Source organism: Podarcis vaucheri (genome assembly GCF_965113315.1).
Source record: "Podarcis vaucheri genome assembly, chromosome: 4".
Classification (NCBI taxonomy): Eukaryota; Metazoa; Chordata; class Lepidosauria; order Squamata; family Lacertidae; genus Podarcis; species Podarcis vaucheri.
The window spans coordinates 69,315,823-69,342,393 of NC_138762.1; the positions used below are offsets into that span (position 1 = coordinate 69,315,823).

The 26,571-nt window shown below is 40.8% G+C and overlaps 1 protein-coding gene across 13 annotated transcripts in view; it reads right to left on the bottom strand.

Annotated features, from left to right (window-relative positions):
• GLRA2 (glycine receptor alpha 2) overlaps positions 1-26,571 on the bottom strand; it is a 123,211-nt gene that overhangs the window by 73,352 nt on the left and 23,288 nt on the right. For 5 of the 13 annotated variants that reach the window (XM_082221070.1, XM_082221066.1, XM_082221061.1 and 2 more), the window contains exons 3-5: positions 22,183-22,311; positions 22,015-22,082; positions 10,799-11,022 (exon numbers count right to left, since the gene is read on the bottom strand). In XM_082221070.1, coding sequence (XP_082077196.1) covers positions 10,799-11,022; positions 22,015-22,082; positions 22,183-22,311 — 421 coding nt within the window. The remainder of the gene's footprint in view (positions 1-10,798; positions 11,023-22,014; positions 22,083-22,182; positions 22,312-26,571) is intronic. The other 8 variants (XM_082221069.1, XM_082221072.1, XM_082221068.1 and 5 more) reach the window with 6 other exon arrangements.

The following is a 26,571-nucleotide window of genomic DNA, read 5'->3' on the forward strand; positions in this document are numbered from 1 at the left end:
GCAGCGGGAGGCCCCATTAGCTAAAGTGCTGCTTCAGGTTAAGAACAGTTTCAGGTTAAGAACGGACCTCCAGAACTAATTAAGAGGTACCACTGTACTAAGGAACTGCAGCACATGGGGACAAACAAGTAAAGGTTATTCTGTGTGGAATAGAAACAGAAAAACCAGGCTGAGAAGCATTTTAAAGCCTAGCCAGAAAGGAGGTAACACAGAGCCCTTTAGTTTACAAAAATAAGTGAAAAATAGTAATGTCTAAATAAAATTAAACCATTTAACGGACTAAAATGCAACACAGAGAGAAATAGCACGTTGTCAAGCACCAAACATCCCGCTGGCTATCAAAAGAGAAATGGTAACACCTTTAGAATGAATGTATTTTTCTTTGCAAGATAACATGTTCAGCAGCCAAGACAGGGGGCTGTTGGGATAGCAACCACAACTCTCCCTCTTCACTTGCCTCAACAGGTTTTCTTCCCATCTGCTTGGAACAGTTTTCAGATTTGTGTCTCCTATAGGCAACTATACTGCAGGTAGGTGAGACCTGCCATTAGATGATGACTGCCTCTTTTTCTTGCTGTTGCAGCCCATGGGGAAGGGATATAGCTCGGTGGTAGACCACTTACTTGCAGAGGGTCTTAGGTTTGATCTCCAGGGAGAGACTCCCTGCCTGAAATCCCAGAAAAGCTCAATGCCAGCGAGTATAGACAGCACTGAGCTTGCTGGACTGAATTTGAGTCATTCCTATTCTCCTGGAGCAGCCTTCATCAACCTGGTATCACCTAGATTGCAGCTCCCATCAGCTCTGACCATTGGCCATGCTGTCTGGGGCAACAGACAGAAGTTCTTTTGTTTAAAGTTCAATATATTCTACACATCATCATCATAACTATATATTTATTTATACCCCGCTCTTTATCCTGACAGGGACTTCAAGGTGGCAAGAGACATTGAAACAGTGCTGAGTTCAATGGAGTTTTCTTTCAGGGAAAAAAAAAAAGTTTCCAAATTCCAACATGCCCACCATCAGAGCACATTTACGCTATGACTTGTCATCGGATCCTGATAAATTGAGTATTATGCTACAGTATTTACTGCTTCTCTTTGGGGAGATATGCCTGGATCAGCACAGCTGCCTCCCATGGGCACTCCTTGGGAGTGTGATTATGGAGCTGTTATGAAAAGCTCCTTTATCATTTACTGGTTCATACACTTTATTCCTAACATATAGAAAATAAAGTTCGCTTTTATTTAATTAATGCAGGGATGCCTTCTCCCCAGTGCAACGGAGTGCTTTATAAACTTAGAAACAAATTCAACAGTCACCCTACTATTACACAGAGGCTCATTTGAACGAAATTGCACTTGATGCCTCATAAATATTGATGTTTCTGAGAATGTTCCCTCAAACACAGAGCAATGTTCATACAGCTTCACTTCACTTTGCATAGCACATAATGGAGCGGTGGCAAAAACAGAAAGCGGGGCTCTTTTCTTTTTAAAAGTGTAATAAAATATGCTGTAATGAGTCACTGCATGTGGTATGTCAAAGGAATGTAGCATCTATCTATCTATATCTATATCTATATCTATATCTATATCTATATCTATATCTATATCTATATCATCTATCTATCTATCTTCCATTATCCCTTCAGAAAATCCATGAAATTAAATTCAAATATGGTTGTGGTTAGTAGTTAAAACTAATATAAGCTGTTTCTGCTTTAAGGTTTTACATTTTGATTTTGTTTTATTGCCTTGGTGCATCTCAGGATAAACACTGGACATTTGCCTTCTCTTTACAATAGCCAGCAATTTCAAAACTGAAAGTGCAAACAATATATCTTTGTTCAATGATCACACTTCTGACTTTTATGCTACATGTATGCAACCTTTTCCAGCAACAAAATGGCTGGGAATCTCCTGCCTATTCAGAAGGTCAATTTGTGAATTGGACCCAGTAGTAGCCACGATCTCTAAGCTCAGCCACATGTTTCCTTTCAACAAAGACCATGGCTGCCATGCCAGTTCCAGGTTTCCCCATACAAAACTTACAGACTTGTAATATGTAGTATGGTGTTTGTCATTCTGATGGGTGGAACCAGTTTGATACATGATGCTGCCTGAGGCAAAGAATAAGATGCTGCTGCCTTCACCTTCCATGTACAAGAGGCCAGTGATAGGATATCATCCTTCACTGCGCCTTAGGCAGCAGGCTAGTTTAAGGAGTCCAGGACAGGTCATTTGCCTGCAAAACTCTGCCATCTAACAGAGGAAAGCAGCTTAGGGGCTGCCACCATTTCCCACCAAAATTTACTCTCTCACTGTCTAATAGTAGAGCCAGTGCTGATGATGGGAAGACTATGTCTGTGAGTAGAGGGAAGGGTGGTAGAGAACAAAGAAGCCTCAAGGGTGCCGCATGTCTGCATTATCTGTATTAATGTAGTAATTGGGCCATTATGGAATTAAATTCAGAACCTCTTATATTATGAGTTGGAACATGGCTGCACCTTGAAACTCTTTTGTCACTTCCTTTCAGTTTCTGTCTGGCATTATTCCAGCAACAAACCACTTATTGTTGGTGTGTGGGGTTAACATACACATAAAGTGAGTAGGAGTTTTATTTATATATAAAAATAGGTTATGATACAAAAGAAATGACAGGCAACCCTCTATAAAAATGAAAGCCATAGCAGCACCCTTCAAGCTGGTTTGACAATGAATCTTATTTACACATCAGTGGAAGACCAAGGTCCTGTAAATAACTGGAGAATAAGGGAACAGCCTTCAGTTATCTCACCTAATGTGGGGATTGGGAAGGATGCTTTCCTTTTATGGTGCCCTAAGCACTGATGCAAGAGGGACGTGGGTGGCACTGTGGTCTAAACCACTAAGCCTATGGCTTGCCAATCAGAAGGTCGGTGGTTCAAATCCCCGTGATGGGGTGAGCTCCCGTTGCTCGGTCCCAGCTCCTGCCAACCTAGCAGTTCAAAAGCACATTAAAGTGCAAGTAGATAAATGGCTACTGCTCTGGCAGGAAGGTAAACAGTGTTTCCGTGTGCTGCTCTGGTTTGCCAGAAGTGGCTTAGTCATGCTGGCCGCATGACCCAGAAGCTTTCTGCAGACAAATGCCGGCTCCTTCAGCTTATAGAGCAAGATGAGCGTGCAACCCCAGAGTCGGTCATGACTGGACCTTACAGTCAGGGGTACCTTTACTTTTACCTTTAAGCACTGATGCTACTTTGCAGCCCGAGAACAAGTTAATTCACATGTTTTGCCTTAGCCCTTCTTCAAGAGCCGCTCAAGAGATTCTGCTGCCTGAGGCAGAGGACAAAACGCACATGCACACACATACTGATGGCAATAGAACTGGCCCTTGAATCTGACTTCAGCACTAACTATGGGACAGCGTCTTCCACTGCACTTGAGACAGCAAACAAGCTTGCAGGGCTAGCTCTAGCCAACTTTTATCTCACATACTTTAAAATAGTTCAACACTCTTCTTGCCTCTCCTTCTCTACACTTTGTTGGTTAAATAAATGACTCTTCTGCAAGTCCTCATAAGAATCTATCATTAGCATCTCTCTGTAGCTCTCTAAAATATTTTCAGTTTGTCATTATCTTCATGGAAGTCTGGTACCACACAATATCATTAAAAAGGAAATATCCTATGTATGGAGCAGAGCTATGTTATTACTGCTCTCCAAAACAGAAATAATTTGCTTTGGTTTGTTTAAGTCTCATGGCACTTATTTACAAATCAGACTAATGGGAACATTTGTTGTTGCATTTTAAATCTACCATTGGCTATGCTGCCAAAAGGAATATTTTGCATAGGACACGGATCACCAGAAGTTACTACCAGTTCATGCCAGATGCAAACCATTGTCGGTTAGACTTTTATGTACACAGATGTGTACTTTGGCCTGTATCCAGTAGGCATTCTCCAAAAAGCCTATTAATACTGATTTCCATAAGAAACTGTCTGCCAATTTAAAAAAAAAAATCTTTCCAGCCAAGAATAGTGCTCTCTACATACAAAATTATATATGGGCTCTGCCAACATATCTCCTATTTTTAATTAAATATAGCATGCTCATTTTTTGATAGAAACGAAGCCACCGAGTGAGAAAGGATTTAAAGCAAAGGCATTTTGAGTTTCAAAAGAAAAGCTGTTACTTTCAGGATATTTTAATCATTTTCTGCTGCTTTGCAACATGAAGTGTGACTTCAAAATGTTGCGGGCAAAATTCCGGTTCTTTGATGGTATGCCTGATAGCTCCAGTTCTGTAATACACAGTCAGTTTTCTGGGATCTCTGCATATAAACCTAGCAATGTTGCAGGATCCATATGTGAGTCAGTTATCAAAAGTAGTTATCCCTGCTCTCATGTGCTTCTTGTCTTTTCCTATTGATTACTGTTTAAAGTAGCAATTGGAGCCAAAAGGTTGGTCAGATAAATGTCCTGCAATGCTCCAGTGCTGAGTTTGGCATGGTACTCTTCACAACAACAGGGCCAGCAGGAGGGTCAGTGCTCAACAGATGGGGCGGAACTGACCTTGTGGGCAGGACTTATATTCCACATTCTGGCCTAAGGCACTATTTCTGCCATTGTATAGGCCTAAAGGGCTATACTTGTCACCAGAGGGCTCTGCAATGAGAGCTCTATGAGCTTTTGGTTGGGAGTTGGGGGAGCCAAATCAAGCACTAGGCTGACTAGCCCCCGTCACAGGCAGGGACTTGGCTATCACCCTGTGGCACCTGTCCTGTCACCTCAAGTGAGAGAGCGCTGTGATGATAAAAAGATACGATGGCAAGGTGTGGTGCTAGCTTTTATACATACATGCTCCACCCCCAATGACTTGTGTGAAGATGCTATGTGCATCCGAGTACTAGCAACACTGTCTGACTTTGGTGATCCTAGACTTGATGGCCAGCAGCTGAATGTGTGAACACACTGTACAAAATGTTGTGTTCAATAGAGTGTAAGTTCTAGCTAAGGTGTTTGACGCATTTGCGCATGCAAGTCATCACTTGATGTTACAGTCATCAAGTGACGAACTTGCATGTGTGAATTGGCCCCAAGTACTCAGTAATCAAGTGTACAAAAAGGATGTGATGCACGTGTGAACCATTCCTGTGACATCTAGCAAAAGCGCTTTAACTCTGTTGAGGCAGGCTCCATCAATTAGCATTTTCTGTATTTTCTTATTCTTCGCGCCCACTTTCATTATTCCGGGAGGCTATTTCAAGCCTCAGTGGAATGCTTTACATTTTTAAAAAGTCATTCCAAAGAACAAGGAATTTCATACAATTTTGCCTGAGGATAATTTAATCATTTTTCTTGTGCTGGGCTTAGAAAAATGAAATCGAGAAAGCAACGTTCCCCTGAGAAGGCAAGATCTGTGTTGCCTTCTAAAAAAAAAGGCAACCTGTCAATGTCATCAGGGCACAGCCAATATCACTGTACAACAGGAGAGAGGAATATACACAAAATACTTAGCTGTTTGCAGAGCAAAGAATGACTTTTAGTCATGATAATGACCTCTGCCCTCTCACTTTGCTAATCTCTCCATGATAAAGCAGTGTTACTAGGGAAGTTAAAATCCTCTTAAATTCTAACATTAGATTATAGAACAACATTAAAGTCATCAAGCTGAAGCTCTTGCTCTCGCTCTTTGTTGCACACACACACACAGATTAACAGACCAATATACATTGCAGATCTGAGATATTCTCTGGAGTTCTGAACATTGCGTGTTGCACATCACAGACATTCCCTGGGATGAGGAAGCACCGTGCAGGAGCAATCGTTCGATGAGGCTAACAAACAGGAATGTTCTGCTGAATTGTGCCCACTGTCATCATCACAGTTTGCACCAACTAAAGATTTAGCACCTAACTTTCTAGAAAACATACTGATACTAACTTCATATGAGACATTTAAGAGTTTGGTTTCTTGCAAAGTAGAAGAGTATGAAGGGATCCTAGACTTTGTTCATAAAACCCTTTAGTTCTTTACCATTTCTTCCAACCATGTATTTGAACAAGAACACAGAATCACAGAGTTGGAAGGGGGCTTGTCAGCCATCTCATTCAACACAGGAAATCCAGAACTGGATCATTCCTCAGCACATGGCTGGCCAGAAGTCTCTGCCTGGAGGTCTCCAGCAAGGGAAAGCAGGCCATCCTTCTAGGAAACTGGTTCCATTTTCAAACTGCTCTTTCCGTCAGTAAGTTATTCCTAATGTTCAACCAAAATCTGCCCTCCTACAATATAAGGTCCTTAGATCTGCTTTTGGCCTTTGTGGCAGCTGTGGCAGATAGCTTTTTTTTTTTTTTGCCCTTCCAAATGACAGCCCTTCAGGTATTTGAAGAATACCCCTCAGTATTCTCTTCTCCAGGCTATGCATCCTCAGTTCCTTAAATCCTTTAATCACAAGACTTGCTTTTCATGCCTCAGACCAATAGAGCCCTTCTCTGAGCCCATTCCAAATTGTCAAAATCCTTCCTAAAGCATGGGGCTCAGAACTGGATGCTTTACTTCATGTGAGGTCTGACTTATTTAACACCAGTCGAACTAACAGGACAATTGCTTCCCATGGCTTGGAAACTAGGATTCTTACTAATATTAGCCCTTTGTGCAGCTGTATCACATGGCTGACCTATGACCTTGTGATCAACTACAATCCCAAGATCCCTTTTATATGTACTACTGCCAAGCCACATGTTCCCCATCTTCATCTCTGTGTTTGATTTGTTTGTTTCAATACAGAACGTTGTAATGTTCTCTGTGGAATTTGATTTTATGATATTTGGCCCATAACATTTGTCCTTGTAGGATCAGACCTAAGGTCCATCAAGTTCAATTCCACTGTTCCAATCATGACCAGGCAGATGTTTTTGGGAAACACACCAACTAGGTACAAAATCATTCTTTAGATGTCATGGCAAGGCATCAAGAGATCTATCCTCTATCCATTTGTCTAATCCCCTTTCCAATAAAGAAGAGAATACTGCCAATTGTTTTCTGGCAAATCAGGTGCACATTTCAAAATTTCTCTCCCTCCTTCTTCAGGGCAAGAGAGATGCTGTAAAAAGCTTCTGTCCCTAAGTTTGTAATAAATTTAGGAAACATTTGTAACGAGTCTATGCAGTCTGTCCTGTTCCAGCCAACATGGCCCTTCAACAAAGCCATGTTAATGACCAATTGTGTGAAGAGGCACTTTCTTTTGCCTGTCTTGAAGCTGCTGCCAAACTACCTCGTGTTAATTATGCTCTCCTGAGTTGCATGTGCCAAGAAAAGGTAAGGCTGGAACAGACAGAGAAAAACAAGTCCAACTGACCTGTTTACTCAGCATCCATCTTTATTTGCTTGCACAAACCTTATGTTCTGATAAGTTTACAGGCAACAAGCATAATGCATTCATCATGATTTGTTTGCAAGGCACTTTTACATCTACCTGTTAATTATTCATTCATTCCACACTTTTCATGCTTTCCCCCATCGCTTTCCAAACTGTGGCTGCAAACATGCCATACATTTAAAGCACAATGTTGCCCCCAAAGAACCCTGGGAGCTGTAGTTTAGTGCCCCCCCAGCTACAGTTTCCAGTTCACTTAACAAACTACAGTCCCTGGGTTCTTTGAGGAAGATCATGTGCATTAAATGAATGGCCTATACACAGCCTGTGTTTAAAAAGAAGTGGGTTTGGGCAACAGACCACTTTTGTTCACTTTAATTGTGCAAACCTAAAGTCCCAGTTTGCATTTGAATCCTTCCTGCAAAATACAGAGAATCTGGAGCCACCCAAAGAGAGAAAGAAGAGGATGATGATGCTGGGGATGGGGATGGGGCAAGCTAGTGTAACCTTGCTCTGTGTAGCATCCTGGGATGGCTTCATATTCATTGAAACACAATGGGGCGGTTTTAGGTCCACCTGAAAATTGCTGAGATGGCATTCTATCCCGCATCAACAGCTAGATTGGTCTGAATACACCCCAAGGTAAAATAAAAGTTGATGGCCATAGGTGCAATGCTGATTCTTCATGCTGATTACCCATGAAAGATACATTTATGCACCATAAAGCACAACTGGGAGATGACATGCTTTCGATTCAACACAAAAATATGCTTACTCTGCTTCAGATAAACTTTCATTCAAGCTCCTGAATTTTACAAATCTGATATGACAGCCTGAAATATTACTTTTGCAGCATGAAAAATTGTCAGGAAAATTATCCATCTGTGCTGCAAATAGCAGCACTCAGCTGCATTGTTGCCTCCAGTAAGATACATCTGATGTCACTCAAGCAAAGAGAAACATCTTATTTTTCTGGGGATTAAACGTGAGAACAGCGCTTGGTAAGTAACCACATGTTTGCTGTGTGGTGCTCTTATCATTCAGGCTTCCTCTTTCTCTAGTCTCATTTCTTCTGTGCTGTGGAGGTTGGCCAATGAAATAATGCCACCAATGTGGTGCACTGGTTAGAGCACTGGACTAGGATCTGGAAGATCCGGATTCAAATCCCCACTCAGCAATGAAGCTCACTGGGTGACATTGGGCCAGCCACTGCCTGTCAGCCTAACCAACTTCACAGGGTTGTTGTAAGGATAAAATGGGAAGGGGGTGAACTGTGTATGCCAACCTGGGAAAAGGGGGAAATATAGATGTAACGCTAAATAAATAAATATGTATGTGGCTTGTTACTTTTCCTATCCCAAAAGTAAGCTAGTTAGTGCTATGTTTATATTCATTATTACTGCCCATTAAGTAAAACAGCTAATAATTTAATAAAATGCCATGATTTCAAATCCTAAACAGACAGAAATAAGGTCCAATGATAAAAATGGTATTTGTGCATTAAGCATCAAACTGAAGGCAACCTATGTTTTTTAAAATTCAGACACATGAACAATTGTTACAAATGACTCACACAGCACTTGTACACCTTGCTTAGAAGTCACATTGCTTTTTGTGGGGCTTACAGACTGGAAAGTAGTTACAGGATTTCAGTCCCATTGAATTCGATGGTTTTTGCTACGTTATAAGTCAGTATACAACCACAGCCTTAATACGCTAGCAAAGCCATACCTCTGTCAGAAGCAGTCCTCAATTTACTAAGGGAGGGCTATAGAGGCTCAATTCCCTCATTTTAGCTACTGTTTGTAGGGCTACAGGTGACCCATAATTTGCCTAAAACTGGGGAAGTGAAGGGATAGAGCTTTTGGTTTCATTAAAACCTCCCTTAACTTTTGCTGCATAATCTGAGGACTGGTCAGAATGATTAGGAAGTTCATTGGAACCAAATGGAATCTACTCCCAATGGTACACAGCTGCCATTTTAATCTGCCTATGTCATTATGACCGCTCTAAAGACTATAGCAAGAATAATTGGAAGAAAGATGGTGCAATGCATGTAGAGCAGGGTACAGCAGACAGAGGAAAGATGGACCATTCTCAAGTAAGTGTCTGAATAAGATCAGTGTGCCTATGGCGCAACTTGAAATACTAACACAAGTGGACTTTTGTTTATATGAGTCTGTACACGGTCCTAATTATATCCTGATATAATAGCCTCTGAATTTACAGAGTAATGTCTACATGAGGTTTAGGGGATGAAGAAGATTGAAGGTGGTCAGGTCAGAAACTATTGCAGAATTAATTCTGGGGCAGGGAAGGGTGAATTCATGGATGCCTATGGAAAGACAATGAAAGTCTGCTCTTCCTTCTATATGGATGAAAGCCCTAAAACCATTGCATTTAAGACAAATTCCATATGACCACAAGATCATGGGTTGTATCCAGTGTTAGTTCAACTCAAAGTGGACCCCCCCAAATGAATGGGCATTTCTAACCTAGATCCATTAATTTCAGTTGGTCTACTCTGAGTAAACTCCATTGAATACAACTCAAGAGTTGCAAATATTTCACTAAACAATTAAGCAGACATTGGCACTGGTGGTGATTTAGAACCAACTGTGGCAAGAAAAAGAGGACTTTCAAAACCATGATTAATTTGCCTTGTTAACAGTAAGTGGACTTTCCATCTTCAAGCCTCATTGCAAATATTAAGCTATTAATAAGCCAATGAAGCATGCTAAGTAGCATATGAAGATTATGCTGCAACAATCATTTATACAATGTATGCCTCAGCCTTGCTATTTTTGAGGTTCTTTATCATTCCGATTCTCTGTGCGCATCCTGCTTAATCACATCTCATCAAAGGGTGCTTGTGAGAGCATGTACCAACTTTAACCAGAGCCGTCCCAGTGTAACACATGTCACTGTGCTTTGCATTTTAAAATGCCTAAATAACTAGGTTGAGCAACCAAGGACAGGCTACATAAATATATAGGCACATCTGAGTTATTACTTTAATATACTTCAAGGTCTAAAGATGCCTTTTTAAAAAATGCTTCTTTTGACATTTTAAAAATCAGGCTTTCTTTCTGCATTTTAATGAATCTCAGGCACAAAAACGAGAAGTCCTCCTTTACAGTTTTTGTTTTAAAAAGGGTGGCTCCATTTGATGCTGGTGGGAATCACTGCTGCAGATGGAGGCAAGGGGCCCTGGGCCCTTTTATATTCTCACCAAGACTAGCTTGTTCTGTTGTCCTACTTGATTTCCTCATTTGAGAAGAGAACAAGCAGGGCAAAATGAAGCAGAGAGATTTCCCCACCACCACCACCCTTCTGCGTTTAAGCTTCATTACCATATAAAAGATGAATAACAAAAATAGAACATGGAAGTTCAAACCCCTGCCCAAGACACACACACACACACACAGGTTTACCTGATACTATATAACACCTTTCCATTTTTTGATATCCTCAGGAGCTTGTTGTCTGTGGTAACGTCATGGAAGTTTGCACCCTTCTCATTGGCAAAGAACAAATCCGGCTTCCAAATGGAGTCTAGCATAGATGGATCCAAATCCAAAGAGTCATCAGGGTATTCACTGTAAGCAAGACGGGAGTCGTTCCACTGCTGCCTCAAAAAAATGTTCACTCTGTAGTCCTGCAGAAATGTCAGGCACACCAGTTATTAAATCTCTTGCCTGGGTTAGATGTAATTCGGCTTTATTAGACTCCGAGACTAATAGCAATTATATAATTAGCTGAGAGGGCCTTATGTTTTCCTTTGACCACGGACACCATAGGGTTGATTCAGACATAATTATTATTTTTATTATTTTCTTCAGGTAATAAAATGCTGGCATGGCGATTTTACCTCAGTTTCCTCTGGGAAGCCATTTGTGATGAAATATCAGTCATGGGTTGGGGTGAAGACTGAAAATGTAATAACTGACTGACTGTACAATATTTTCATCTGTATCCACTCAAAGCTTCATATACGCTGCCTGAGGTTCTACGGTACGGTTTGATTTCTCTCTGTATGTGACTTTCTGAGTGAGAAGCCCATTTCTGAGTGAAAAGCCCCATTTAAACGAGGCATGAGCCGGAGAGCTTTCTCTTGGCTCATTTCCTTGATCCCCCGCTCTCCCTCCCTATTTTCAGGTTTCGAATTTGGCCTTGCTATGGACCTCGGTTGGTCGCCGTTGAGGGGCCTGGTAGGAATTTCTCCACTTGGCAAATTGGCTTGGGCCATTTGGTTTTTGCCTACCTCGTAGCAATTGTCACAACTTTGTAAGGTTTGGCAGTTAGGGATTGATGGGAGAGCGAAGGTGTGGCTATCACCTGCCCCTCCAAGCTAAAGGGTATTCCGTGAAAGGAATTCGGGGGTGTGGATCTTGTCCAAAGCCTGGGGTGGGGCTAGGGCCATGCCATGACCCCGCCGGGAACCCAGGGGGAGCTTGAGTTGTTTTGCGCCAATGGGGCTCCCCCTACTAGTGGACGACCCTTACAGGACTACCTGTGTGACGGGCAGGGGTCAGATATAGTCGGGTCAATTCTAATGGCTAAGCCAATACTGCCTACATTCTGTAACCAATAAAGTTGTGGCCTAAATTTGCCCAGTAACCATTAACCTAATATCCTTGTGTCTCATTCCTCAATGAGGGGGTGGCCTCAGGGTCTCGACATGCAACTAATATATAACTTGGATAAATAAATAAATGTCAGGAAGAAGATTAGCTGTGCCTGTAACAGGAAGTGAGTGAAGAAGAGGGGTGGAAGGGTAGGGAAAACCAGCACAAAATGGCAGCTTTCCTTTCACATTCTACATAGGAGGGAATCAATTTTTTCTTGCCAAGGCAGTTGGTGAACTGCCCTACAGCCATGCCTTCTGGAGCTTTCCAGCAGCTACATGGACAGAGAATCCAAATAGCTACTTTTGGCATCCCCCAAAACTTGAACATGCCCAGAGTAATTTTTAGCTCCTCTCCTTTAAACAAGAAAGACACACACACACCTGCCATATGGCAAGCGGCTTATGAAAGAGATTTGTGATGTGGCATGAGGGACTGCTTTTCAAGAAAGAAGTCCAAACTGTCTTTGGGGAAGTGAAACTGGTTTCACAGCTCTTTAGATTCAAAGCTGTAACGGAGGTGATGTTTTCTGCATTGGTTCAATTTCACCCCAAAGGCTTCTCTGACGAAACTGAGATAGTACAGTCCATGAAATAATCACCAGAATCGATTCTTTATGTTGAAACAGCACAGCATCAAGAGTGACATTTTCCAAACCAAAATGATAGGCTCATTTTATAACAACTCCAGCTACGACATTAACCATTGTGAGGGTTTAGGTCTGGAATAGTCAATGTGGTGCTTTCCAGATGTTATAGACTACAACTCCCATCATCCCTGCCCATTGGCCAAGCTGGCTGGGGCTCCTAAGGGTTAGAATCTGAAAAATATATGCAAGGGCTACGTTGATCAAGGCTTTGGCCCGAATGTTACCATTTGGGGCTATAATCTCTCATTTAGCTTTTATTCACCTAAAGCTGCATGGCTAAGAGTTTTAGATTTTCATCAAGTAGTTCAGTCCAGCTAATTACATGGACTGTAATGTGTTCTTCTACGTGTCAAGAAAGAAGTTCCTTCTTGATGGCAGTTTACATATGCTGCTGCTATAATAGGGCCACTAATCTTTTCAAACTTCAGCTTGACTAAGTGCCCTTGTTTATTGGCTTGCCTTCATGAATGTAGGTGATGAATGACTTTTTAGATAAAACCACACATATGAGCTCAGTGGCAGAGCAACTGCTTGGCGTGCAGAATCTCCCAGACTCAACTCCTGGCGTCGCTAGGTTAAGTAGGAAAAAAGTTTTGGGGAGTTTCTGCCAATCACTGTAGACAGTACTGAACTAGACAGATCAATCGCCTGACTCAGTAAAAGGCAACTTCCTGTGTTCTGTGTTCATTTATCATTGGAGCTTTCTCACCAAAGTGAAAGTCAATAGAATGCTCCTTTGAACCTTTGAACCAGGAGTCTTTGAACGCTCCTGAAAATGATGTCATTCCCTAACCCAAATTAGTGACTTTGTATCTATCACTGTACACATGGACATTTAGAAACCTTTTCACTGACCAGTATTCTCATGTTGTTGTTGAGGGACAACTAGCATTGAGCATTGTGGCGCTTTGAGGGGTCTCCTAACAGCTCTTAGTCAACCTTAACAAACCATAGCTCCCATGATTCTTTGGGGGAAGCCTTGACTGTTAAAGCGGTATGATACTGCTTTAAGTGCAGATGGGGCCTTAGAATACTGAATGTATACAACGCTTTTAAACGAGAAGTTCTCAAAGTGGTTTTCGTAGTAAGAGACGGCACTGAGTCAGCAGCAGACCAGTTAAGCAATGGATATGAAAAGTCATGAAAAATGCACAGAAACATGGAAAGAAAGTAGGTTCATTTTCACGAACCCTTCCAATCTCCCACCTACAAGATGGCAACTTTCACCTCAAATCAAACCCCATGCAAATTATAATGCTGCATTTGAAACTGCTCTTCACATAAACAAGATTTCAGGTGGCAATCCTAAGCAACCTTAATAGGAAATAAGCTCCGCTGGAGAAAGTGGGGCTCACAGTGTCGACTCAGAATTAAGTCCCACTGAATCAACTCACAGTTAAGTGAGGTTAGGATTGTAGCCTGTATAAGCTCGTATAAGAATGCGTTGTTAGCATTACAAAAGGGACACACTAGATAAGGACATACCAGTTGCTGAACTACAACACCCATCATCTCTGACCACCGGCCATGCTGGCTGGAGATGATGGGAGTTGTAGTCCAAGAATATCTGGAGTGCGCTCTGTTCTCCTTCTTTTAAGATTAAAGGCATTTTCAGACAGTACTGAGGGAAAGGATGTAGACTCGGGCTCCAGCTCATCTGTGGATTCATTGGGTTGTTTGCCTAGAGATGAATGAAAGTACCCTTTCATTATCATTACATGGTATTGGCTCTGCCTTGCTTTCTCCTTCCCTTCCCTTCCTCCTAGCCTAACATTAGGCACTGAAATCTCTGGAAACATTTCTATTAATTTTAATAGCAATGAGGAATACAGTATAAAATATGAACACCATTAAGGTTCATTTTGTGGTGGTTGCGATGTTCCTTCTTTGCAGGGGGAAAAGGCAGCTTTAACATTCACTGTATTAAAATCAATAGCCCCAGGATTTCCTTTTTAATTAACTGCCACCAATGCAGCACTTTTCACAAATGTGATAACATAAATCTGACTGTTGCTGCACTTCTGTGGAATTCTAACTAAGGTCACTCCCTAACTGGTGGAGAGAGGGGCAAACAGTTGCAATCCAACTCAGAATATGCTTTTTCATTTATGAAACTGCACAGATACAACTATTATGCTATAAGCACTGAGGTAAAGAAGGATTTAAAATCCCCAGCAGTTAATAGGAGCAGCCCAAGGGGCAGAGCAGTGTTGTGCAGCCTGCCTGCCTGCCAACAATGGCATCACCACCTCTTATCTGGCTAGGACAGCACAAGGTAGAAGCAAGACTAGGACTGTATGGCCACACAGTTGACCTGGCAAAGGCTTCCAAACATCTTGATCAGATGCAATATTGATTTCTTCATTATTTATTTCTATTCTGCTCTCCCAACTACCACGTGGCCCAGGAGTCTCTAATTACAATACAAATAATAATACTAACAAACCTAATAATGATGTAAAGAAACAAACAAATCTACAAAACCTCAAGCCTGCAATTAAAAACAAACAAACCATTTAAACCAGCAACAGAAAAAAGCAGTAGCCTGAAAACTAAAACTTCGCTTAAAGCAGCAAATCACAAGCATTAAAAAACAACAGTGCAGTAGGGAATCTAGGGATTAAATTGCACCCAACCAGAGAAGCTCTTTCCTCCTTTCCTAAAAAGAGATTTGGGAATTCTGAAAGTGGAGTAGATGCCACCTGGCATAACAAAATAGAAAAGGGTATGAGATTTTGCCACTATCATAGTTCTGCAAGTGGAAAGAGAGTCTACACCAGCCAAAATTCCCCATTTCATGCAGCTATTAAGAATTCAGGAGCCCTGAACTTCACGGGCACCTGGTTAGCCTATTGTTCAAAAATTCTTCTATTTTAGAAGAATCCCCCTAAAATCAAAAGGACTGTCCACCAAAAATGGTTTGAGGATGATGGCCTAAATATATTTGATGGGATAGCTTTCAGCTGCAATGTTAAATCTGCGTTCATAATCTTGAAGATTAATCTTCAAGAGCAATTAAAAATGATGCTAATATATTGATTGGTATAAAACCCACTAAATTTAGCTATATCTATTTCTATGTGGCAGCATTAGCAAAAGGCTGTAACCAGGACTGTAGCTCTCCTAGTGCAATGGACTTCAATTTATGCAACGGAGCTACTTTTCTTTCTGCTGCCTCCTCCAGCCCCTAATGCACTCCCCAAAATCAGTTCTGAAATGTTGGGAGGCCCTAATGGGGGCAGTAAGAGCTGAGGAAAAAGAAAGTCTTGTGTTGAAGAAAACCCCAAGCCACAAGGGCATTTCACAGGTTATTGTCACAAAAGTCAAGCAGCAGAATTGTTTAATTCTTCTGTTGAATTAATGTCTATTCAACACACCAGACAAATTATGACACCAGCTAATTTAAAGGGGATAAGAGCAACTCCTCAGCAATGGGAAAACATCAATGTATTATATTCAAGCTTCATGTAGACACAACCTTTTTCAATAAGTATAAAAAGTATATTCATCATTTTGGTATTTCAGGAAATGCTTTCTCTTGACACTGTGCAGCACCATTTCATCTTAATACTTGTCAGTTTAATTTGTTTTGGCTTCTTGCCTCGCTTTTTTTTTTAATAACATTTTTTTTAAAAGTCACATAAAATGTTGAGCACACTTTGGCTTCTTGCCTTGCTGTCATAGGCAGGAAGCAAAGCAAGGATGAAAACGTAACAAACAAGTAAACAAATGTTTTTTTAAAAAATTACACCAATTCAAAATGCGGTAGCACATTATCAAGCCCAAATTTTTGAAACGTTATTGCAGTCGCTGTCACAATAGGAAGAGTTTGGGTTTTTTTGTTTTTAAAATTGTGGGTGTTTGATGTGCTGTAAGTTTCTCAAGTTATGCTACAGGACAGAAAAGGGAGATTCTGGAAAGAACATTTGTCTTGCCAGAAATCATATTTAGGAGGGGGGTGGAAATGAAACATCTTAAAAAAAAACAAACCCCAAATATAATCTGCACACAATGAGTAGTTTTGCACACATTTTCCATTATCAGTACAGTAATCACAAACAATCACAGTCATACTAAAACTTTTGCAAAATGTTGACCTGAGATGTCTTAGTTTATTTCTATAAAACTCAGAACCAGGATTAACAAAATCTTACCTGAGACTTCAGTCTAAGAGTCTCAGCCTTTTGCAGCCAACCAGTGTAAGTAAGGCAACTGAAGTACCATTTACTCCTCAGAAGACCAATGATATTTAGATTTACAGTACTCTTCCAGTGATTGAGAGTTTTCTTTGTCTATTAGCCCAAGTTACGGAAAACACAAAATTCCCCTTTGGCTGGACTTGAAGCATATTAAATAATCATTGAGTTTGTTATCAGATATTTGCAGATACCTCTTCTTGCCTCTGTATTCCGTTTACTTCAAATTGGCCATTTTGGTTTTCTGGGCCATGGAAGGTTTTTGTTTTCTAAAAATATTATTATTACGGTAACCTGCAGTCCATTGTGTGCCTTCCTAGACTGTTGAGAAACCAAATTTTCCCATTTTATGTCCAACCTGTCAACAGTGTTTTGTGAGGACACAATAACTTCTTGAAGCCTCATGAAATTCATGATTTTATATTACCACAAGAATGAAATACTGTTCAGCACATCATCAAGTTTATAAAGCAAAGCAGATGAGCAGTAGTTGATGTTTGCCTTTAGGACCATTTTATAAACACGTTTCAAAGCTACTCATTGAAGATATGGCAGCTTTAAGAAAGTCAATGTCAGGCATCGGAACAGCACTGAATCGAGCAGAACTCCTTCGATGCTGTCTGCAGGTATTATGATTAAAGCAAACATGGCAGCCAAACATCTTTGTTTGAATCTACTTCACTATTCAAGCCTTTTGTTGTTGCTGCTGTTAGCAGAAATGCGATAATGAACACTGAAAAGACACACATTAACATACCTTATAGACAGAAAAATGCAATGAGGGGATTTAATCAAAGCAATGGAGGAGTCTGATTAATGCCATCAGCATTAGGTCGTGCAAATATTGTCATTGAATGCCATCTTGTAAAGTCAGTGACATGCAGGATTTTGACTGCTTAATATTGCTGTTGTTCTCTGCCTGCATTAAGGTCAGCAGAAGGTTTTAGGATAAAGCTAGAAAGCCCCTGTGGCTATGCTGACAGAGCCTTTTTCGCAGACTTACCACTTTCAGAAGGGCATGGCACAAGATTTTTAAGGCGCACTAGACCTAATTGGAATTATTATGTATAGTTCTGATCTGAACTTCATCTTATTTTTCTAGTGGGAGAGAGAAAAGAATGTAAGTTATAGATGAGTTTTGTTTCATGTTTGCTTTAATGTGTTGCAGTAAAACCTGCTATGACTATAGAACCTTATGTTAAAGTGTATGTAAGTGACTGTCAGGTATCTTAGGTCTTGTTGTGACCCAGACCCACCAGGCTAGATGCTCTTCAGATTTTGACCCTAAGCAAAGGCTGTCTGTCCTACGCATCCCACAATCCCCAAAACTACTGGTCCTGCTGAACACCTCCATGACCTCTCTTTTTTAAACATTTATAGCCCCCCATTAATAGCCTAACTCTGTGAAAAGCAAGGAGGATATGCTAGAAAAGCAAGGAGGATATGCCATACAAGGGATGAGTGAATCTGTCAAGTTTGGCTTCTGTCCATTTCTCATTTTTATAATTGTAAATTAACTACTCTGCATATCCAAATCAGTTTGCAAATCTTCTTGAAAATTCATCAGTATTTCCCCCCAACTATCTCCTAAAGTACATACTTTTGCATGCACTTTTCGCCTGTCACAGACTTTTTTTTGCAAAGCCTGTTTTCTCGTAATATTTATATTTTCCCAGATACAGTGTATTTCTGTACATTAATATGCTTTTAAACATATGTTTAATATATGCATTTTTATGCACACTTTACCCTAGTGTCTGCATTTTTGTACCCCTTACTTTCCTGGAGAACTGCACTACAGAATTTGGAGAAGGGCAGCTTTTGAAGGATGGCTGTGCTGAGATTTGTGTATTGCTTTGGAATGTGTGGATGAAGTAGATTTGTCTTTAAATGTGAACTGAATTGAGCCTACCACCTCAGCACTACAGCTGTCTGAGTCCTAAATGGAGAGGGCAGAAACGCCATTCAAGGCCCTTCAACAGCACCAGTGAGAAGTCTCAGGTGAAATTTAATTCCCTGCAATTCTGCTTGAGTTGGGAGGATTGCTGTGGCATTGCTTAGAGGGGAGAGTGGCCTTCCTTAAATGCTGAACGTTTTCAGGTCAGTGCCTGTTTTTCCTAAGACATAGGAATGCCTTAAATGGCTCAGGACTGCAATAACTCAAGGCATGCCTCTCCCCATATGTACCAATCTGGACCCTGCAATTATTATCGGGGGCCTTCTTTGTGTGTCTCCTCCATGAGAGGTCTGGAGGGTGGCAGCACGAGAGTGGGGCATTTCTGCAGTGCCTCCCCATTTGTGGGATGCCCTCCTCAGAGAGGCTCACATGGCACCTTTGTTGCATATCTTTAGGCACCAGGCAAAGATGTTTCTCTATGGACTTTTCAGTATGTTTGTGGGAGAGGGACTCATGGATTTGTATTTGTGTGTATTACGTATTTTGTGTACTCATATTGTATTTTTGTGCTGTGAATGTCCCTGTGATCTTTGGATAAAGGATGGTATACAAATTCAATAATTAATAAAATTACTACTACTACTACTACTACTACTACTACTACAATATTAGACTTCCCATTGGGAATTCTCAGTGCAGTGCAGAATCTGAGTTCCCAGGTAAAGGTAAAAAGGTAAAGTAAGGGAAAGGACCCCTGCATGGTTAAGTCCAGTCAAAGGCAACTATGGGGTTGCAGTGCCCATCTCGTTTCAGGCCGAGGAAGCTGGCATTTGTCCACAAACAGCTTTCCGGGTCATGTGGCCAGCATGACTAAACCGCTTCTGGCATAATGGAACACCATGAAGAAAACCAGACTGCATGGAAACGCTGTTTACCATCCCGCCGCAGCAGTACCTATTCATCTACTTGGCATTGGTGTGCTTTTGAACTCCTGGGACAAAGCAACAGGAGCTCACCACAGATTTGAACTGTTGACCTTCTGATTGGCAAGCCCAAGAGGCTCAGTGGTTTAGACCACAGTGCCACCTGTGTCCCATGCAGTTCCCAGGAACTTGTACTTGGAGACTACCTTCTGGAACTCTGTTACACAAGGCCTCAAAGCATCCAGGACAGGTCTTGAACAAGAGGCCACTGTTGTCCAGCCCTGCAACCATGCCAGGTCAGAAGGCCACAATTATTCTGGACAGGTGAAAAACAACTTCAGCACATGCCCAAAGGAAAGAAAGTATCTACTGTGCTCCCTGTGACTATCCACTCAGCAACACTTCCACAGCGTTGGCTGCGGCGACTCCTTGTCTCTCAGCACCAGATAGTCCTGCACCTCTCTACCGCCATCTCATGGCGACCAGTGGATCTCCTTGTGAACCGCCACATTTCTTTTCCCTGCCGCATTGACCACCAACTGGTTGTAGGCTTTCAAATGCATCCAGGTGGCCACAGGGGAGCATGCAGGCAATCAGATGCCAAATCTGCTTTTTTCAGACTGCAGAAGCTGCAAAATTACAAAGGCACCTTTGATCTATGCTTACTTGACACTGCTTTATCTTTTTACATCTGGGACCTTTGTGTTTTAATCCTTATGTAAGAAAATAACTTGCCCTGTTAACAATTTTACAAAAAAGAAGAAGATTATAACCAGGCATAATTTAAAATTATGTTTAATTCAGCCAAGCTGTTTAGTCATTTCCCTGTTTTTTGTTTTTATGCTTTTTAAAATATATTTTATACACTTTGATATTTCAGCAAGTAACTTTCAGTTCATTTGGGCAGAGAAATGTGAAAATGGCCCTTTAAAACTGCGAGTGATGAGGTGGGTGTTAACGAAAGTGGGCTTCAGTGTGGTGCTGGGGCAGCCATATTTGAACTGGCTTTTTTAAAAAAAGGGGGGGGGAGCAAAGACTGAACTGTATTCAATTCCATTTTACTCAGAGTCAATCCAATGAAATTTAGTCATGTCCATTAATTTCATCTGGTCTACTCTGAGTATGAGTAACACTGGAAACAGCTCAGTGAGAAGGAGCTCCTTTCTGTGACGGCTGGATTAAGCTGTCATTTGGCCTCCAGAAAACTTCTGACTTCCACAGCCATCAGGTGGTGTGGGGTGTGTGTGATGGTGGCTGCCAACAAGAGGACTTAAACATCATAGAGAGAGGGAGGGGAAGGGAGGGAACCCTGCAAGTTGGGTGGTGATTCTTCTGCATTCTTCATCAGTCTGGCTTGAATATAACTCTAATGGTCCTATTGAATATTGGGCTCAATATAAGCTAAATTTGGCTTTGGGTTCTAGATTCTGTGATGGTGCCTTGCCATTTACTCTTCAGAGAAATAAACTTGATTTCCATACAATCTACACTCAAGTTCTTGATGGCTAACCTGAATAAGGAGTGTGTGTTCCACCACTGGCATCAGCAATGGGAGTCTGTGCACATCTGGGCAGTGCCAGGAAGATGCTTGTGCCTGGATGGGTGTAGAACAGAGCAGTCTGCCCCAACTTTGTGGAAGTTTTTGGACTCCCAAACAATTCCCATCTCCCCTGACAATTGGCCATACTACTTGGGGCTGATGGGAGCCGGAGCTCAACATTAGAAGAACAGCAAAGACTAGCAAAGAGTCAATGTTGTGCTGCAACTTATTTTCCACCTCATTTGATGGGAAATACATATACAGTGGTACCTTGGTTTTTGAACATAATCTGTTCCAGAAGACCATTCGACTTCACTGGCATGTTTGACTTCTGAAAAGCATTTGAAAACTGAAGCTGTTACTTCCGGGTTTACGGCGTTCAAAAACTGAAATGCTTGACTTCCGAGATGTTCGAAAACGGAGGTACCTCTCTCTCTCTCTCTCTCTCTCTCTCTCTCTCTGTGTGTGTGTGTGTGTATGAGATGGGCTTGACTTGTGGAACATCTGCCCTCAAATGTGGCCATCACTGATCTAAGTAATAACCATTATTTCTGCTGCTTCTCATGTTTAGAGTTTACACCACGAGACCTCTGGGTGTAGGGCCGTGTATAAATTCAATAAATAAAAATAATTTTAAAAATAAAATCCTATATTGCTATATAAATTATTTCTAAGAATTAGACTCTATAATTGTCCTAAGGCTGACAGTGTACATGTTGAGTTTCCCTTAAACGTGCAGCCCCTACATCTAGAATTCCCCAGATCCAGAGCACATCACCCCCTTCACAAGATGGCTTCAATGGTTTTCCCCACTCACCATTGTAGTTTCTGCTATTGAACCAAAGCTGTTGATAAATATGTTGCAGGTAACATTTACAGGAGGACCTGCAAGTTGAACAATAAATAGAAAAAAAAATTGACAGTTTGTGTTTATGACATAGATTAAGGAGTGTTGTTTCTTTGCCAGTGGCATTGCCACACTTACCATGGTGGTTTCTGTGACAGATCCAAAACTGTTGATAAAAATATTGCAAGTAACGTTTACTGGAGGACCTGTGGAATGCAATAAAAATGTTGCAATATATATCATAGCAAAGTTCTGCTCCACCAGAATCTATTTTTTAAAAAAACAAAATAAAATAATAAAACAAAATCTGGAACAGTGACTGCTGAAAATAAGCAAAAGGTGAAACTCAGCAATGAACAATATTTATATCGATTAAATAACATTCACAGATTCATTTTCCGGATCTAGGTGATCTATGGAGTCCCCAACATGGGTGTTATGGTGCTATAAGGCACTATCCTTCACGCCTACCAAGGCCCCCTCCCAATTTGTCACATGGTGGGTTTTTGCAGGTTGTTTGAGGAGGTTGACTGCTTTTTTGTCTTTGTTTTCTTTGGGTTTTTTCAGGGGTGTAAGTGTTTAATCTAGGTATTTTGATCCTCAAAGTATTTTGAGGATCACCAGTTTTTCCCCCCTGTGAAATGTATTTTTTGTGGTACCCATGACAGTTTCTTTGATTTTGAAATGTGTTTATCAGCTGAGCTCCTGTAACACAAATAGTAGTTACTCTCTAACAAGTGTGTTAATTAGCACACTGCTGCCAAAATGCCTGTGTTAAATATTTTGTTGAATGCCACTGTAATTATAATGCTTTTATGTCATGGTCACTGTCTGATTTTTAGATATTTCATTTCCCTCTGCCCTTGCGTCTCTCTGTCTTACTCCTGCAAATGATGGGTACTGATGCCTGCCAATTTAGGACTACACCTTCATGCATCTGTTGAAATGGACTGTAGTCCACACAAGGCGCCATGAAACTATTTGCTTTTCTTACTGCAAAAGACTTAGAAAACTATTAAATCTGCATGCAGTCCAAAATTCCCAAAGGAACTCTTACATTATCTGGTATACGGCACAGAAAAGACCTGTGGAACAGATTCTTCGGTTGCTTTTCACACACTCCTCAGCCAAAAAATCAACTGAAATATTTTAATATTTGGATTCTTTGAGAGATGATTTATTTAAAGAGAAAACATGATGGAGTGAGGGGGCTAAACTGACTGCTGACTCTTCTACTACAAATTTGGACATCTACAAGGGGCAGGGCCTTTGCATTCATATATATATTATTTTATTGTTTTGTTTTAAAAGTGCAAATGTAACAGAAATAAAGAAAATAACAAATAAAAGATGTAAGCCATAAAGCACCACAGCCTGGAAAGACAAAAGTACAAAAATACAGCACAATACCAGAGCCTTTTCTGTAGTGGCACCCTGTTTCCTCAAATGCCCTCCATAGGAGCTCAACCGACACCAATTTTATGATTGTTTCAGCACCAGGTCAACACTTATCTACTTGCCCCCAGGCACATTTTACAGTTGGTATTTTAGTCTGATCTGGTTATTGTTTTCTTTTTATAATAATTGTTTGCCTTATGTATTCTATCGTATCATTTTTGGTGCTGCGTTTAATGTTATTCATGCCTCACTGCATGGATAATGGGTGGTCTAGAAATAATAAATTGAAGAATTTATTACTCATAATTTAGCCACAGAGAATTCCCTGGCTACTGTGGTGATGGCTGGATTTTTATTGGATTGTAATGGACTATTTTATTGTACTGGTATTTATGTGTTGCAAACTTTCTTGGGATACTGAAGGAATGGCAGTACACAGATGTTCATATATGCAAATAATTGTTAAAATGTTTGTTTAACATGTTTGAAAGAAAGAAACAAAGAGGATCTGTCCATCACTTGTCATTGGTCGCTTGTTTGCCTCAGATCCATTTCATTTAAACATTAAAGTTTGAGACAAAAGATTATAGCAACACACTGCACAAAATAGTTCTGTCTACAGTCTCCACTAATGCAACATTGATTTTTACTAGACAGCAAGGCATGATGCAGATTGCATGACAGCCTCATCAGTCCTCATCCTGGGAGCAGTCATGGAAACTTTCATTCATAAGCTGACACAGTGAGTGCAATAGGGCTACTCGACACTAAGGTGTGAAACCACTATGGCCTTTCCTCATAAAATTAGACATTGTTAGCCAAGGTGATTTTATGTACTAGCTAATAAATGCTTTCAGATTTATGAAATATATCTCAGGCTCAACATTTACATATCATGCTTTCTAGAGCAAAAAACTCTTATCAATCGATCAATCGTCATGTGACTGAATAATGCAAACTGTCCCATTGTTACCATTTTGTCATTCACATTGTTAAAGTACTGAATATTTCACAGTATTTGTAATTGTAAATGCAGCTGCCCAGTGGACTGTGTTCACAAAGCACCACAAGTGTAGATTGACAGGAAGAAAGCCACTAGCAAACGGAGCTGAGCTCTTTATTTCAGGCCTGGCGCAGATCTGGTTTAGAGAGTGCCTCAGCTGAATAAGTTGGCGGCCACATTCTCAGCACTGTGGCATTCTGGGAAAGCAGTAGGCTTGTCAGCAGCCAGGTGTAACTTCAAACTACATTTTAATAGCAATGAATGGGTTCTGTTGAAGCAGATCTTATTTTACAGGTCAGGTGACCTGTGAGTTCCCAACAAGGCTAAGCAATTATCTCTATCCGGTGGAGCTATACCAATTTGTGCTGGAGGTATTATTGCAGCTGCAAATTTTTAACTTTTACACCTCAGTAATAATGTCAATGAAACATTTTTAAGCTGGCAGAAGCCTTCAGGAAGAAATATACTGTATAATGAGGCAAGGCCATAGTGCTGGTAATTACTTCGTTTAAAAAGTGGCCTAATATAAGAACATAGCTTTAATGGCACATAAGGAAATAATGAGTTGGTTCATGGATCCCTGGTTTTAAATATATAGGGTGGAATTAAAAGGAGCACTAAGGGGTATGCTTCATCCACATAAACATTTCTGCCTGCCTGATGGAAGAATTTGCCCTCTTCTCTTCTTCTAACCCCCTGCAAGTCAACTTTTTGGAGGGGCAAGTGGGGAGAGGAGAAGGGTGAAAGGCCCATTGTGCACGTGGAACCTCTTACACTGCCCCCAACTAGCACAAATATGTTGTTGAATCCAGCCCATACTGTGTGGATATGCACTGTGGCACCTACTGTCTTCACAGAATTATAATTCCCCAGATTCATCATGGGAGCCACCCCATGACAGAAAAATCCATTTTGAGTGTAGCCCTGCCCTGGATTTAGTTTTCCATAATCATGATTTTATTATTTATTCCCTACCCATCTGGCTGGGTTTCCCCAGCTACTCTGGGTGGCTTACAGTGCATTAAAAAACACCAAAGCGTCCTCATTTCTTCCAAACCAAAACAAAATACCTTCTCGTAGTTGAGTTCTGAATCAGCAAAACCTTGCTAAAGATCCTGTAGCTAGGATTAGCCTTTTCTTGCATCTGCCTTCTCCAGAAACTTGCTTACTAATCTATTCTTCTAGAAGCTCTGCGGTGCTTTATAAATTGAAAGCATTTAGTGTCCAGTTACCCACATTTTGCTGATGTCAACCTACTGTGTGCGTTGAAGCCCTATCCCTATTGACTTCAGGCTCTAACTTGCTTTGGTAATTTGATTCACAATTCACTGGGAAGTTCTCATGCCTTCAGTGGCTGCCATACTTTGTTGTAGGTTCTTGTGTGAAATACAAGGGGGGGTTTTTGGGGGGGGAGGGGTCTCCCAGTGCTTTTTTATATGTAATGGTACTCAGCAGTAAGAAGTAGAATCACATATATATTTTTATTCTTGTTGCTTGTGGCATCCATTTTCTATGCTGGCACCTGTGACACTTTTAAATATCTAAGTCCAGCCACCAGAATAAGCCTACTAAACATTAACTTGTAAAATATAGAGAATGCAGCTACACCCCTTTCCTCTACTATTCCTCTACTTGGTGAAAGCACCAAGAATGAAATCATAGAGCAAAATATTATTGTTCTGTGTTTTTATAGCCTTCAGAGGAAACCAATGCCTCCTTATTGGCCTTATGGCAATAATTAAAATGGCATTTTAGGAACTTTGATACAACCAGCCAGTATCCCAACTAAATGATAAAGAAACTCAGAATGTGAAAGACAGAATGAGATGATCACAAGAATCCAAAAAAAAGGAATCATGTATATGACAAAGCCTCCAAACTGCTACAAGTACAAATCAAAGGTAACCTTCCCATTGAAGTTAGTTTTTTTCCTTCCTTTTATGCTGTCATTCTGTGTGGAAGTTTTGGGACATTATTCTGCTTCTTAGATGCTGTGTGTCAAAAATATAAAGGGCCCTATGTAAGATATCTGTTGAGAAACCTTAATCATCTTGCAGTATTTTGAAATAAATGGAACTTAAAAAGACTTAAAAGCTGGGCTTTGACATAAATTCTTTTTGGTCAAT